This window comes from Ahaetulla prasina, chromosome 2 (assembly GCF_028640845.1).
Source record: "Ahaetulla prasina isolate Xishuangbanna chromosome 2, ASM2864084v1, whole genome shotgun sequence".
NCBI lineage: Eukaryota > Metazoa > Chordata > Lepidosauria > Squamata > Colubridae > Ahaetulla > Ahaetulla prasina.
This window is the reverse complement of record NC_080540.1, coordinates 164,993,006-165,009,534: the sequence shown is the minus strand read 5'-3', so window position 1 is coordinate 165,009,534 and position 16,529 is coordinate 164,993,006. Positions and strand designations below refer to the sequence as shown.

Genomic DNA, 16,529 nt, shown 5'->3' with positions numbered 1-16,529 from the left:
AGATCCAGTCTAAATACCAAAAAATTAGTGAGAGGAAACTATAACTAGATAGATTGCTGACAGTTTCCATCAAAGCTTAAATATATTGCAATTCAATATTATAATGTATATTTAAGCTTTGATGGAAATTGTCAGCATTAATCAAAGGTTCTTACCAGTAGCTGTGAGTTTATAAAGTTAAGAGAGTGGTAGTGAGAGTTTATAAAGTTGAGAGTGGTGGAACAGTTGTCAGAATTGTCAGCATTTCAGGCTAATTCTGCTGCCAATTGCCAGCAATTTAGCAGTTTGATTCTTATTGATTCAAGGTTGACTCAACCTTCCACCCTTCTGAGGTTGGCAAAATGAGGATCCAGATTGTCAGGGGCAATATGCTGATTCTGTAAACCGCTTAGAGAAGACTGTAAAGCACTGTGAAGCCGTATATAAACCTTACGTGCTATTGCTATTTTTAGAATGGATGTTCTATGAAAACAGCAACCATTTCCCCTGCTTGTCACTCTTGAAACATTTTTTTTGCAGACTTAAGAACCCATGTTGCTCAAATTCAGAGGAAAAATTGCAAAATAGAGCTATGATTTCCTTTTTGAAATGATGAAATATCAAAACTGGTGTTCTTAAAAACCGGTATCCAAAACCATGTGTTCAAACCACAGGATTCCGCTTGGAAAGCATCCACCAAAGTAAAAATAACCCATCTTGAGCTCAAACTGTATTCTAAATATTTTGTGTACCTTTAGTGAAACCTCAGGTCAGGATTTGAGAGGCAGTAGAGTGCCTCAGACAGTAGAGTTCTGGACAAAAGTGGAATGCTTTTTTAAAAAAAGACAGGATGAAATAGTTTGGTAGTAAGGTAAGAGATAACCAGGGAATGAGCTACAGTTTAATTCTGAGGAAGGAAATGCTTTCAGATTGGCTCATTTCACCTAATACAGATTTGGCTAAGTAAGGGACAGGATACTATTGGCCATTTGTTCTGTAAGTTCTAGTCTATGAAAGCCAGCTGAATGACTTTGGGCCACTCACTCTCTCAGCCCATCCTACCTCACAGGGTTGTTCTACAAAAAATAGGAGGAAGGAGTATTATGTACGTTCACTGCCTTGAATTATTTATAAAAGTAATAAAGGAATGATAGGAAAAAAATACTAATAAATAAAATGAGACAAAGAAAGATTAACCCAAAAAGGACTGGGGAGTATTAGCAAAAACTGCTGTGAGATGGATAAATGACAGAAGGTTCTACAGTCAGCTTATGGAGTTGTTGATGTACTTATTTTCTGCTTGTAGGGTTTTTAATGAACATCCACCAGACCTCTCTGGAATAGAACACTGGCCTGGACTGGCCTCTCAGGAATCAAAACTGTATCTTTATTCCCGTTTTAACAGTGGCCAACTGAGATTCCAGGAGAGCTTGTAAATGCGGCGTGGCGTTCCATTTTTGACAAGCATCTGCTAGTTGAGGTATTCCATCTTTTGAGTATGGAATTATAATTCTAAAAACAGAACCAGGCTAACTTGGACTACCAGTGGCTATGACCGATCTCAGCCTGAAACAGTAGTGTGTTTGTTATGAATTAACTCTTAATAACTCAACAACAGCACTTAAGATTTAAATCATAAAATTTCTTCAAACCCTTGCAGACCCCCGTGATGACATCACGCCCAACCAGGGGTCCACAGACCACAGATTGATAAGCACTGCCCTACTCCTCTCTCTAGTCCTCTATCATGGATGCATACCTTCCCCTTTTTTCTTGATAGGTGGAATGCTTCTAAACAATGCAGTGATCTGCAGGTCTCTCTTAACTTTTATTTTCCAACAGTACCTTCAGGACTTGAACCAAATTTAGAAGTATTCTTCAAACTAAAGTTGTAACTCAAATTGATTACATCCATCTTTTTTAAATCAAAAGAACCTTAACAAAACAAAATCAGGTGGGCCATAGAGCTTTCTGGGCAGCAATGCATTAGTCAATATGCAATTATTACTTGCTTTGTTCTATTTATTTTGTACAATTCCATTTACAAGCATTGCATTTCACTGGGCATCTTATGAAAGATGGCCTCCAGGTGCCATAACTAATGTAACATAACAGAACATCTGAAAAGTCAACAAGCTGAGCAGATGTGGTCCTCAAGATGTTATCATTCCCCAAAACAGAAACATTCCCATATTTGTTTTAACATAACAGAAAATTGTCATCCCCTTACCCTCCCACCCTCCCCTTTCAGCTGCATGCAGCAGGAATGCTGCTTCCCTCCAGATGTTTTGACCATCACAAAATAATAGGTGGGCAAGGGAGTCATCTTTGCTAGGCCTTTGTTGGCAACATTTGTGATGCCCCTGCTGCTGTCAGTTGCTGAATCTTTTGGTTCATCATTTCTATTACAGCTGTAAAAGAAAAGAAACCAAACTGAGTCAGGAAAGCATTTGAGCAGTGATTTCGATAATCAGAATCAATCGGAGTTATATTTACAGTTTTTGCACTGTTCAGTTTTTGCCTGCTGCTAAGGCCTACCTTGTTTCATTGCATGCTTCTCCTGCAATGCTGGCTGGATTTTCTCTATTTGCTTTGTCAGGAAATCAATCTTCCTCTTGAAGAAGTCTCTAGCTTCATCCACTGTCTGCCAAGATCAAAGGCGTTGTTACTCCACTGTTTACAATCAAATGGCTTTGTCAACTGAGAATGCCCACCTAGCACCTTGCAACTGCTACTGTGACAAATCCAAATTCATTGATTAATTTGGATGATTTTCCCAATCAGATTTTGGCTAGTATTTTTTCAGTCAACAGCGGGCAGAACTGGGTGTTTTCTGGAAGGTTCAGAGAATGCTAAATGGCCCATCTTCGATCCCTTTTACCACCTCCCCTTGTATATAATGGAAATGGGATGGGATCAGCTGGGATCAGCAGCAATATACTTTGGTGGCATATATAGACATATAAAAATGAACGAAATGAAAAGACTATTTAAATGTGGCTATTTCTGCCAAGATTAGAATTCTCTGTTAATTCTGATGGCTTTTATTGCACCTTACACATTCTCAAGAAATGTGCCTTTTTTCACAACCTGTCTAAAATCAGACCAGAGGCGTCCTAAGATTTACTTATTTATTTAGTGTGTTAGCCAGGGATCACGGAAGCGGCTGCCTGTCGTGTCCCACTCCTCCGCTGACAGCCGGGTCAGGGAAATCCGAATCAGGCGTGCCTCTGCAGCTCTGCCAAAGTCCTAGCAAAGTCCTCAAGGCAGGCAGGAGACCAGAAAGTGACTTCAGCAAGATATGTTTAGACTTTGCCTGACTCAGAGAATGCCAGAAAGCAGATCCTTTATATAGGCCATGGGGTGTGGCTCCATGACTCAGCACTTATCCAGGCCTGCCCCTCCCTTCCTTCTGACGCCACCGCCTATCAATTCTTCTGAAGCAAGGGTCACTCCAGTCGGCAGCTGTTGGTAATTGACCTCCCTCAGGCTCACATGCTGTGGGGGAGGGGGAGGGGTCTAGTTGCTCTGTTTGCCTGGGCATGGAGCCAGGGCTGGGGCCGGGAGGTGCTTCCTCCTCCTCAGCTTGTCTGGGCATGGAGCCAGGGCTGGGGCCGGGAGGCATACTAGGACATTCCTCAGCGTTCGGAAGCAGATAAGAAGGCCCCGGCTGCGGTGAGAGCGGGCAAGACATAACACTGCCTGCCTCTGAAAGGAACTTTTTCAGGCAGTGCGATCTTACCTGTGGGATTCCTGAATGCCAGTAGGCAATCGGGGGAGGCTCCTTTCCTGTCTCTACGCGGTTTATTCGCTCTCGGGAATCGAACTGCTGAGCTGCTGACCTCAGCAAAGCGCAAGCTCAGCAACTTACCACGTGAGCCACAGTGACCCCTTCTTCCTAAGAGCTTCCTATTCATGGGTCCACACAAATAGGGGCCCATGCTTTTAAAGCCTCTGGCTCAAAGGCAAGCGGGGAGGGGACTCATAGTTGCACATAAAAGCAGCTCAGAGATTCATGAGGTAATGTATAATCAATAGAGTACAATTTACAAAATCGGAAGAGAGAGATTCAACTACAAAACAATTCAGGCCCAATGTGAGTTCAAGCTGTGGAAGACTGGCAAAAGAGTAGATTCCATCAATGTGGTGGTGGGCTTGTTTATTTGCCTTATCAGACATCATGTTAGGAAAGCCTGAATCGTGATCTCACTTTACCAGGATGATAAATACTAAAATCTGTTCAATTTGGCAAATTGAAAAAAAGCTACAAAAAATGCCAAGAGGAGCTGTCTCCAGGCTGAAAATCTTCACAAATACAGATCATCCTCAATTTATGACCGGCTGTTTAATAACTGTTTAAAGTTATGACAGAACTTCCCAGAGGTATTTACAATGTGTTTTTGAAGGTGCAACAGCCGCAGCTCCTGGTCACATGGTCATATTTTGGGTACTTGGCAACCAGCTCAGCTTTATGGCCATTTGCAGCACCTTCTAGCGATGTAACTGCACTTAATGACAATTTTTGTTGGTTTCCAACACTTTCAGTTTCTGGCAATAAATGCTCATTGTGGAAAATGGATTTGCTTAACAACTGCAGTGTTTACTTAATGACTGCTGATTGAGGTCCGGTTTCTAACAATAATCCAATGCTCAATTACAGTTGTAAGTCGAGGACTTCCTGTACAACTGTGCCTTTATGGTGGAAGATCAGATTTCTGCATTTCCTGTGATGTTAAATTAAAAATTGTTGCCTCCTTGGAATTGTGCCGGTCCTTCAACACCAGCGTCAGAGAAATGATAAATGTCTTACCTTTTCTACATAGTAACCTGTCCCTACATCTAACAATACATGGCTCCCATCGGAAAGCTTCCCAGGAACATACATCTGTAAAGAAAGGTTAAGGAAAAGCACAAGAGCTCGGAAGAATCAAACACAATCAAAAGGAAAAAAGCATTAAATTTCTAGTCCAAAGAGAAAATCCCCCATTAGAGAAAATAAAAAAGTTGCTAGATCATAACCCTCATGCTGATGAAGAAACAATATTGGATGGAATCGTTATAATAGCTGAAGTAATATTATAAAACATGGCATCAGTATTTCTTCGCTAAATAAAATAAAAATTGCAAAACAATAAGAGTTATGAGTACCTTTGGAATTGTTTGGAGCTTTAGTTTTGGCTGATTTACGTTAATAGTTCCATGAGACGACTTTATACCAGCCTGGTATTTCCTGGTTGTCTCCCCTTTAAGTAGGGGAGATCTAAGCTCACACTTATCTTTTAATTGAGCCAGAGATCCCCACCTGTGCTATGCATTGAGAAAACCTAAAACAAGGCATATCTTTGTAGCTCTCTAAGTCAGGGGTGTCAAACTTGTAGCCCATGGGCTGGATGCGTCACACGCTGGCGAGACCCATCTCCATTTTAGCAAAGGGGAAAAAAGTCGCGAGTTTGACACCCCTGCTCTAAGTAAAGGACACAATACTAGTGCTCTCCAATGTTAGAAAACAGGAGATTCTTAAGGGTTTATATTTGTGTAACCTATGTGGTTCCATATTAAAAATTTCTTTTGCTTCTCTAGTGTCTTAAAAATCCAAAATGTTATAATCAAGGTAAGTCACAATGGTTCCATCCAAATCATAAGTACAGAACTAATCTGCAAAAATATCATTTAACAGAAGGCTGCAGGAGGAAATTCATTTATACGAATACAACATGAGCTGAAGGAAAAGATGCCTCTCCCCCTTAAAAAAACAGATTTTTCTCTTTCAGAACTTGAATTAGAAACACAGAAATAAGAGACAGTTCTCGGCTATTTTCTATTATTTTCTTAGTGGGAAGTTTGATGTAATGTAGGAATTAGAGGCTGCACTACAACAGAGTACCCTAAGGTACTTTCTCTTCCTCTTCTCTTGGTACAGTTTTGGGTGTTGTTATATGATCGCTTCAAAGTGCTGCAATTTTGTGTACAAAGACAGTTTATCAATACTTAAAATGGAACTTCTACAGCATAAGGTTCTGAGACTTCTGAAAGTACCATTAGTGTGTCATCAGGTTACACTTTCAGTTGTGATAGAAGCAATTTTTTCTGTTTTTCAGTTGAGCCACTGGTAGAAGTCACAACAGAAAGCATACTACAGAGCCATACAAAGCAATGGTTCACACATGATGCTTCATCATAAACTGCAACCAATATGTCATACAAACATATCAACTGCTTTCTGCTGAAAAGTATGGCATTATCCTGAAGGGATTATCATTTCTTATTAACTTTGATTAGACCTTCCTTCCTTCCGTCCTTCCTTCCCTCCCTCCCTCCCTCCCAAAACCTCCAACTGAGCCCAATTTATAAAAGTCTACTGCTTCCAAGGTTTGCTTCTAGATTTACTCTCATCAGAAATGATGACAGAATAGCTAGCCTGTGTAAACAGTGTTTCTCTTTAAGAAGTGGCAAAACACATTTGGTCTCACTGAAATAATAGTAATTCACTAAACTGTAAACTGTTTGATTGTTTAATCCCACTGTCAAATTATTAGAATAACTACAAATTACTATACATCTGAGGAAGAAAAAGTTAAAAAGTGGAAGCTGTTCCAGGATATTATTATTTTGTAAAAAGGATACAGAGCTGGAGAGTGGAACCAGTAGCTCTTTACCTAAGCAGAGGAGAAAAAAAGGTTTGGCAATGTGTTCTAGATAAGGCTACCCTATAAAAGGACAAACTATAACTAATGTAGAATATAGCAGCTAGAACAGCCCATATACCATATTAAACAAATGCTAGCTGGCAACATGTAGTTCTAATATGATCTAAACTGTTGGTAATTGTTATGTAAAGGTCATAAATTGTTTAGAACCATAACACTCAAAGAAGGACACCTTCAGGATTTATTAATATAGATATTAAGGTCAGCTAAGGGCGATTTTTCCTCAGCTTCTACTGCTGAGACCATTAGAAACTGTCCATCATGTGAAGATCCATTGGAATGCCATCTCACCTATGCCCCAATAAATAGAATGAATGTCCTCATCTCAGGTGTTTAGCTAACACTGATGTTACTGTCATTTCAACAGCATCATAAAATCTGAATATTTTGGAAATACTTGGGTCATGTTAACATAAAGGGTATTGTCTGTTTTACATGGCACTTACTATTTTACTAATTGCACTGTGAAGCGCAAGTGAAGTGATATAGAATAGAAAAATAAATAAGGGGGAAATACCTAGAACTATTCTCCCGATCAGCAGAACTGATATGTAAAAGTATTTCAGAAATAGTTCAATTGAATTCAGAATAATTTTTTGTTAAAGAATCTGAGACACAGAAACTATTGCTGAGTTCCTTTTGAGTAGTGTTTAAGGTGTGATACTAGAACCACAGGGATGGTTTTGAGAACCACCCTCAAAACCATTCCTGCCTCCATGAAAATACATTTCCTGGCCATGTTATATTAAAATCCCAAACGATCATGAGAAGCAATACAGCTCTTTAGGGGCCCTTGACAATTTGTGAAGGAAGTGGGAAGGGGTCCCGAGGAAAAATGGTTTAAGAAACATTATTTTAGAATATCAAACATACTGGTTTCTAATTTCTTGTGTTCTCTTTTCTTTCATCATGAAGAAAAATTAAGGAGTGAAAATACTTGGTTTAAAGTTGGTATGTACTGTAGGTCAGTAGCAGGGATCAGATTTAGCAGATTTTATATTATTTTTCCAGTTCTCAATTATTTAAATCACAGATGAATAACCTCAAACCAGATGACCCCTAGCGGGATGCAGTGGTTCAGTGGCTAAGTCACTGAGCTTGTTGATCAAAAGGTCGGCAGTTCAGGGGTTCAAATCCCTAATGTCGCGAAACGGGGTGAGCTCCCATTACTTGTCCCAACCTAGCAACTCGAAAGCATGTTAAAAAAAAATGCAAGTAGAAAAATAGGGATCACCTTTGGTGGAAAGGTAACAGCGTTCCGTGCGCCTTTGGTGTTTAGTCATGCCAGCCAAATGACCACGGAGATGTCTTCGGACAGCGCTGGCTCTTCGCCTTTGAAATGGAGATGAGCAGTGCCCCCTAGAGTTGGGAACGACTAGCACATATGTGCAAGGGGAACCTTTACCTTTACCTTACATAACCCCTAAAATGTAACTTTATAATCAAAACAGAGAAGAATCTTCTAGACAAGAGGAGCTGAGGACCAGTACTAATTCTATTCTCAAACTTACAAGGCTGCAATCTTTCACCCATTTATCTAAAACTTAAGTGAGTAAAGGCTTCTCAGAAGATATATGTAGAATTGCGTTGCAAGCCTAGCCTCCTTTAGGTACAGAATCTCATTAGGTCATAAAGACAGTTGGGAAACCCTCTGGCCTGGCAGGTGTAAAACTCATCCCAGCATTAGCCAGCACAGTCAATAAGGAGGAATGTTAGGAATTACAGTTTGGCAAAACCAGAGGTTTCCCATAAAAAAATTCAAGCACATTTTCAAGATTGAGCCAAGGCTACAAAAGAAAGAGATTTTAAAAAGGGAGTTATTACTTGCCTTCGTTACTTTTATTTAATACATTCAGACAGTCCTTTGCTTCCACATATTTTGTCTGTACCACCTTAAGTTGTGCAATGGACGAAGAAAGGAATTCAACTTCCTGGAAAAAAATAAATAAAACTCAAGAGTTCAGCAATGAAGGCCACACTATCAGCTTCCAAACAATTGCTGGATTAGACATTCTAAAACAGTCTTAGAAAATTTTGTCACTACTATTTAGTGCATTGAGAGATGAGGCAATTATTTTATTTAAACGTGTCTGTTTTGTTCTCATCAAAAAAAATTATCATCTTTTTATGACAAACTGACACCAGCTAGCAGATAACATTGCAAGAATATGATGGAGATGTTAGGGCTATATAGTTCAGAAGAGTGGTCATTAACCACAATTTCCTCTTTCCCCCAATGAAATATTTTAGCTTTTTTCAACATACAACCATTTGGAAAGAACTGGACTACAAGCATTTCCATGTGCGGCAGCATAGTGTCCTAATTAGGGTGGAGAATCTGTGGCTTTTCTGAAGTTGTTAAAATTTCCAACCACATTGTTGATGTTGAACAATGTTGTAAACTGTAATTCAGCAACATTTGAAAGGGATTACAAGAACATCTAATGTTTATCCCAAGATTGCCTTAACACTGAGCAATGAAAATAAAAGCATCTGATTCCTTAAGGACTTCGTTAGTGAATTGAAACGTATCATTTAAAGAATAATAGGACGCACAGGGAATGAGTGACAAAAGTTGGCTCAAATTCTTACTGCATAAATTTTTGCCATCTTCTATAACTAGTGTACAATTAAACTATATAAGATTATCATATGAAGCAGTTATCTTTTTTTCCCCTTAAAGTAGGAGAACATAGACTTTAAAAATCAAAACTATAGTCCTGGGATTCTTAGGAAAACTAGAATGGGGACTTAATCCCAAGAATTAAATTTAATTTATTCACAACATATCCAATTAAAATATACTTTCCAGCTGGATCCTTTACACACAAGGCACTTAGAAGCGCCAAACAACAGAATTAACCACTACTAGCCTCACTCATTTTAATCTTGCATGAATTTCTCTTTCCTGTCCTCCTCTATATTCCGTAGGCATTAATTTAAGAGATAACAATACCATTCAACGACGGAACCAATCACCTCACCAGTTAATTTTGTGCTATGCAAACAGCCAGTCATGTGACCAACTGACAGCACCACCACACAAGACCTATATAAACGAAAGAGAAACGGAACAAGATACTTCATGCAAAGTCCCGCTGAAGTTGTTACCTAGTCTGGTAACAAAATGCTCAAGAACTAAATGGCAAGCTCGGAGAACAAACCACTGCCCAAATCTACAACCCAAGCTACATATATTTTCTATTATTTCAAATGTATTCATTTTGTTTGGTTTCTTGTCTGTTCGTTTGGTTGCTGATTTTGATCAAGGGAACGCCATACTTACATCTTTAGTAGGGAAGCTTTATATGTTAATATCTCAAGTCCAAAAGAATTACAGGTGGGTCTTCAATTTACAACAGTTCATTTAGTGACCGTTCAAAGTTAGAAAGCCACTGAAAAAAGTGACTTATGACCATTTTTCACACTTATGACCGTTGCAGCATCCCCAACGTCATGCGATCAAAATCCAGATGCTTGGCAACCGGTTCATATTTGACGGTTGCAGTGTCCCAGGGTCATGTGATCCGCTTTTGCGACCTTCTGACAAGCAACCCATGGTCATGTGATTTCGATTCGGGTGCTTGATACCTGACTCACATTTATGACGGTCGCAGTGTCCCAGTGATCCCCTTTTGCAATCTTCTAACAAGCAAAAATCAATGGAGAAATCAGATTCACTTAACTACTGTGTTGCTAATTTAAGAACGGCAGTGACAAATGCAGTAAGGACAGTCGTAAAATGAGACAAAGCTCACTTAACAAATTTCTCACTTGGCAACAGAAACATTGGGTTCATTTGTGGTCGTAAGTTGAGGACTACATGTATTATAGTTTTCCCATTCCCTTTCTCCTTCTTTTCCTGCCCGATGAGGTTGGTCTATCACAAGGATGGGACGTAGTGCTGAGGGCTCTAGTCAAAAGCCTCTAAACTACATGCCCCAGATTATGAAACTTAATTCCCCTTATATCTTAAAAATCTTTTAATGTCTAGAAACACAGCAAAGAGTCCCCTGTCTCGCACACAAAGGGTTGGTGGAAGGATACTATGTGAACCACCCCCTCTCCCCCTCCCCCCTCGGAAAAGAATGAAACCAAACCAACTGTCAAGTTGCTAACCTAAAGGAGACAGAACCAGCATTTAAAAAACAAGAAGGCTGCGGGGAAAGAGAAGGCTTGAGATTTCCAGTTTTCCATCCTATATTTGTGGATGTCATTTAAGTCAGTGACATTCACAAATAATACACCATCCCTTCCAGTTCCACGTTAAACATATTTTTGAATCCGTTTTTCACATTTAACAAGAATGGATGGATTGTTAAACAGGAGATTGTGAATTACAAGTCTCTTAAAGCAAGAGCAACCATACCTTTTGAATTAAAATTAACTTTGTTAATTTAATTTATTAATTTGTTAATTTGTTAAATTAAATGTAACTTTGTTAGTTACAGTAACAGAAAGAGAAAATGTGCTTGGCCTTTATATTGAAATATTGCAGGAATGATGGAGAAAATATTCAGGGTAAAGCACTCCAAATATTAAAGTATTATATAAAACTATTTGTGGAGAGGGGAAATTATTTAGGATACTCATTTTGAGAAGAGGAGAGACATGATTTCTACCTGATCTTCCTATGGCATCTGAAATTAAGTGACAAATTTACCAAAACTCACCACACAATTTAATGTACATTTTTGGGGGAAAGAGAGGAAAGCAAAGCATAGTGACCCCAAACAGTTGAATTAAGCAAGGCATTTCCAAGACAACATACTAAGTTTTTAAAGGATTGATGGAGCAAGGGGTTGCCTAGCATACCATATAAAAACCAAAGCTGGAGAACATCTAGGTAGGTCACTTTCATACTCCTATATACTCATACCTATTTCCATTTAAAAACTACCTATCTACGAGTTGGCCAATTCCTGAGGTTCATACTTGAAGATACAACCTGGAGACTCAAGAGGTACAAAGGTAGTTCTCAACTTATGGCCACAATTGAAGCCAGTATTTCGCCCCATTGTACGACTCTTCTTGCCACATTTATTAAGGGAATCACTGCAGTTCTTAAATTAGTAACAGTTGTTAAGTGAATCTGACTTCCCCAATGATTTTGCTTGCCAGAAGGTTGCAAAAGAGGAATCACAGGACCCCGGGACATTGCAACCGTCATAAATGTGAATCTGTTGTCAAGCATTCAAATGTAAATTACGTGACCATGGGGACACACCAATGGTCAAGTGTAGTCATAAATAATTTTTTTCAGTGCCATTGTAACTTTCAAAGGTCATTACATGAACTGTAGTTAAGTCGAGGACTACCTGTATTAGCAGCTCCCAGAAACTCACAGGGTGTTGTGGCATGCAATGGTTGTCTCCATTGCCGCATCCCCATGGTCATGTGATTTACATTCGGATGCTTGGCAACGGACTCCCATTTATGATGGTCGCAAATGTCCCAGGGTCATGTGATCCCCTATGGCAACCTTCTGGCAAGCAAAACCAATGGGGGGGGGGAATCAGGGTCACTTAACAATCAGGTTACTAATTTAAGAACTGCAGCGATTCCCTTAAGAAATGTGGCAAGAAGAGTCGTACAATAGCGGGCAAAACTCACTTAACAAATGTCTCCCTTAGCGCCCGAAATTTTAGACCTCAATTATGGCAGTAAGTTGAGGACTTAACTGGTACCTCTCTGAGTCTCTGGGTTGCATCTTGAAGTCTTAAAGGGCAGAACCTAACAGTGAACGTTAGAAGACAAAGACCGCTGGGGCCAAACAATGGTCTGTGATGCCACAGGCAAAATCCTATTATGCTATTGCACTTAGACTTATAAACTGTACCACTTCACAGTGCTCTACAGCGCTCTCTGAGCGATTTACAGAGTCAGCCTATTGCCCCCCAACAATCTGGCTCCTCATTTTACCCACTTTTGGAAGGATGGAAGGTTGAGTCAACCTTGAGCCAGTCAGGATCGAACTGCCAAATTGCAGGCAGCAATTACCGGGCTAAAAGGTTGCCTTCCTTTCCTTCTCCTCTTTTATTCACTTCAGATTCAAAGAAAGTCATGATGGCTGCAGCCTTACTCACGCTTATCTGGGGGAGATGGCAAGTTCAATGGGCTTTCTTTCTTTCTTTCTTTTTCCTCTCTTTCTTTCTCTCTCTCTCTCTCTCTTCCTTCCTTCCTCCTTCCCTTTCTTTCTTTTCTCTTTCTTTTCTCTCTCTCTCTCCCTTCTTTTCTCTTTCCCTTTCTTTCTTTTCTTTTTTTCTCTCTCTCATTTCCTTCCTTCTTTTCTCCTTCCCTTTCTTTCTTTTCTCCTTCCCTTTCTTTTTCCTCTCTCTCTCTCTCTCTCTTCCTTTTCTCCTTCCCTTTCTTTCTTTCGAATAGGCGGGCTCAGCATGAGCATCCACCCCAACCGGCCGCCTTCCAGGACGTTTGACTCCCAACTCTCACCTCCTTCCCCCATCCCTTGGCTTCCGAAGGCCAAATGGAGGAAACCCCCATCCCCACCACCCCGATCTAGGTGTCGAAAGGACCCCCTCCCATAATCCCACCCGCCGAGCTGACCAAGCGCCCGTCACCCCCCACCCCCACACACTTCTGGACCGGCAGCCGCGATGACCAGCGACCCTTACTCGCCTGTGCCCACCCTCCGCTTTCTCACCTGATCCAGCTGGGTTTTCAACACTTCCAGCTGCGGCAGGGAGAGCTCCGCGATGTTCACCTGCTGCGCCATCTTAGGAGGCGGAGACCGAGAGAGAAAGATCCCTCCGCGGACGCCACCTCGGGAGGACAGTAGTGTTCGCTCTAGCTGTTTGCAGTCTATGATCAAGGGGCCCTTTGTGACTCACAGCCAATCGAAAGGGCCGCCCAGGCCAGCCAATAGAAAGACGCTTACGGCTCGGGACGCCCCGCCCCCCATCCTTCTTAAGAAGGCGGAAGCGTCCTTACCAATGTATGAAAAAAAAATGCACTAAACGCGTCCAGATGATCAGATCTATATTAAATAAAAATCGGAACTCCGTTTGGTTTCTTTGGACTGTGCAAATATAAAAGAGTATTCCGGCATTTGAGAGATTGGCACAAAGAAGAAGGGGTCAACTTATTTTCCAAAGCACCAGAAGGCAGGACTAGAAACAATGGATGGATACTGATCAAGGAGAGAAGCGACCTGGAATTAAGGAGAAACTTCCTAACAGAGAGGACAGCTTGCCTTCAGAAGTTCTGGGTGCTCCAACACTGAAGGCTTTTATGAAAGAGCTGGACAGCCATCTGTCTGAAATGACATAGGGTCTTCTGTTTGAGCAAGGGGTTGGACTACTTCCAAGGTCCCTTCTAGCTCTATTATGAGTGATTGAAATGATTCGTGCTCACTTTTATATTTGAACTTTCCCTATCAGGTTAATTGAGTCCCCTGCTGCCCCCTCCCAAAGCTACCATATTGATCTAACACCACCCACAAGTTCTCAAGACACCATCCCCATTGGTTGGGGATGACGCAAAGAGCAGTCCCATGCATCTGGAGGGCATCTGAGGTCTTCATTGCATCGCGGCGTCTAACCGCAGCCTCAGTCTGCTTACTCATTTACTGGTTAGTGTTTCTCAACTTTGACCACTTGAAGATGTGTGGACTTCAACTCCCAGAATTCCTCCTGTGCTATATTACAAGTACGTCCTCTATAGTCCCCTCCAGATATACTATGACTTCAACTACTGTTCTCCTGATCAACCAAGTAACTCATCTGATGCAATGTAGCTGACTGAGGCACACCAAACTGGGTAAAACTGATTTAAGATTGCTTTAGAAAGTAACCTGTGCCTTTGAAGTACTGACTAAAAGTGAATACAAAATTATCTGATTTACTAAATATCTCCTTTTTGAATCTGAGCTGTAGAGGAAACAATTGATTCAAGAATGCAGCTTATTAGGATTTGGATTTGAGAGGGTTGTCTCCTTCTACTGCGTATGCACAGAGATTACATCTATTGACATCCCTGAACATGAAGTCTCCCTAAGATCAAAACAAGAGTTTCTCAGTGCAAAAACAGAACTTTATAACAACCAAAGTTGCTCTCCACATTCCATGTCATAGCCTCTGGAAATTTAAATCAGAGGCTGGAGATCAAACAGGAAAGAGTTTATTTCCCATGTTATGGTAAATAATTTATCCAGTTCTGGGTATATGTTGCTCATATACTCAAATCTTGCTTAATCAGCACATAAAAAAGAAATTTTGGGGCTAAAATGCCAAAACAAAATATAGAAACTGTACACAATACAATTGTGCAGCTTTTTTTACCAAGTCATTTACTAGCAGCAACTTTCAAGTATGCTGCCAACAAGCTCTTATCTAATTTATAATTTTTATAAAGCTAGAACTAAAATTCCAAGGAGGGGTGTATACATTGTCTAGTAGAATACAAATATTTTAAATTGCATGCTTTCCCAAGCATCCCTAATGAATGGCTATACTGATTGGGGTTGCTGAAAGTTGGAATACAAAGTCTGACAGGACTGTTACCTATTTCCCATATTAGCCCAGTCACTTAAGCCTAGACAAGTCAGCTCAAACATCCTCAGTCAAGACTTGAACATATCCCCTGCTCCAGGTTCAGGATTGTCTGCATGTATACACAGATGTTTGGACCATAAGGGCTGAGCGCCAAAGAATTTAGGCCTTTGAACGCTGACTCCTGCAAGTCCCTTGGACTGCAAGGCGATCAAACCAGTCAGTCCTAGAAGAGATCAACCCTGACTGCTCTTTAGGAGGCCAGATCCTGAAGATGAAACTCAAATACTTTGGCCACCTAATGAGAAGGAAGGATTCACTAGAGAAGAGCCTAATGCTGGGAAAGATTGAGGGCAAAAGAAGAAAGGGATGACAGAGAACGAAGTGGCTGGATGGAGTCACTGAAGCAGTTGGTGTGAACTTAAATGGACTCCAGAGGATGGTAAGGAAGGCCTGGAGGAACATTGTCCATGGAGTTGCGATGGGTCGGACACGATTTTGCAACTAACAACAAATACATAGATGTTATTTGCTTTTAACCTTTATTGAGGTTTTGAAACATTAAAATAAAAATACGATTTAAGAATAACTTACAATAATTGTTGAACGTTTACTCTGTACAAATGTGATACATATTTCAAAAGATAGCAGCTTACATAGGTTCTTCTATAAGAACTAATGCACGCCTGCTACAATTAAAAGGTAAGGCAGACTGACCAAATATATTAGCATAAATTAAATGTTTCTCTTTTCTCTTGAAACACAATTAAACACAATCTATACTTAAGGCAGTTCAAAATTTAATAATAAATTCATTCAACCCCCTTTCCTCATGTTTTGTTGAGTTTTCTATTTCAGGTATACTGGTAAGCCATATGCAACTGGAGCAGCTCCAATCATGTATCTGAGCTTGGGAGCCTGGCGGGATTCAATGATGTACTGTAGCAAAGGGGTTCCAGAACCTGCCTTGAGCCAGTTGTTCAGAAGTGCCTGCATATAGCGATCAATATCTCGATCTGTTACATCCCAGAGGTTACCCAGCACCAGGGGACTGGAAAACAAGGGAGGGGAAAGAAATATGTGAGCACAAGTCATGTTTATAACAGAATCCTGGATACATCAATTGGTAGGCAAAACAGAGCAAAAGGTTTGCTTGAGTAATACTTAGGCTTGTACAAGCATTCCATGTTGGATGATGTCACTTTGCTCCTGAAGCTTTAGGATAACGAAGATTTCTTTGTATTGGCTTCCCATCATAGCTTGGAAGTCAGTATATCAGGATTTAGGAACTATGATTCTGGGCAATTACCATGATGATTGACTATGTTTTAGCAAC

At 40.5% G+C, this 16,529-nt stretch overlaps 2 protein-coding genes across 2 annotated transcripts in view; both read right to left on the bottom strand.

The window, feature by feature from the left end:
* Window positions 1-1,980: 1,980 nt before the first annotated feature.
* Window positions 1,981-13,504, bottom strand: PFDN5 (prefoldin subunit 5). The gene is made up of 6 exons (XM_058174172.1): window positions 13,348-13,504; window positions 8,515-8,617; window positions 6,604-6,635; window positions 4,790-4,864; window positions 2,518-2,623; window positions 1,981-2,390 (listed from the first exon to the last, which is right to left on the bottom strand). The coding sequence occupies exons 1-6, from the start codon at window positions 13,417-13,419 to the stop codon at window positions 2,311-2,313; spliced, it is 468 nt and encodes a 155-aa protein (XP_058030155.1). The 5' UTR covers window positions 13,420-13,504; the 3' UTR covers window positions 1,981-2,310.
* The window catches only part of ESPL1 (extra spindle pole bodies like 1, separase), a 57,201-nt gene continuing 54,169 nt past the window's right edge, over window positions 13,498-16,529 (bottom strand). Inside the window, exon 31 of the mRNA XM_058174163.1 lies at window positions 13,498-16,244. Coding sequence (XP_058030146.1) covers window positions 16,043-16,244 — 202 coding nt within the window. The 3' untranslated portion in view covers window positions 13,498-16,042. The remainder of the gene's footprint in view (window positions 16,245-16,529) is intronic.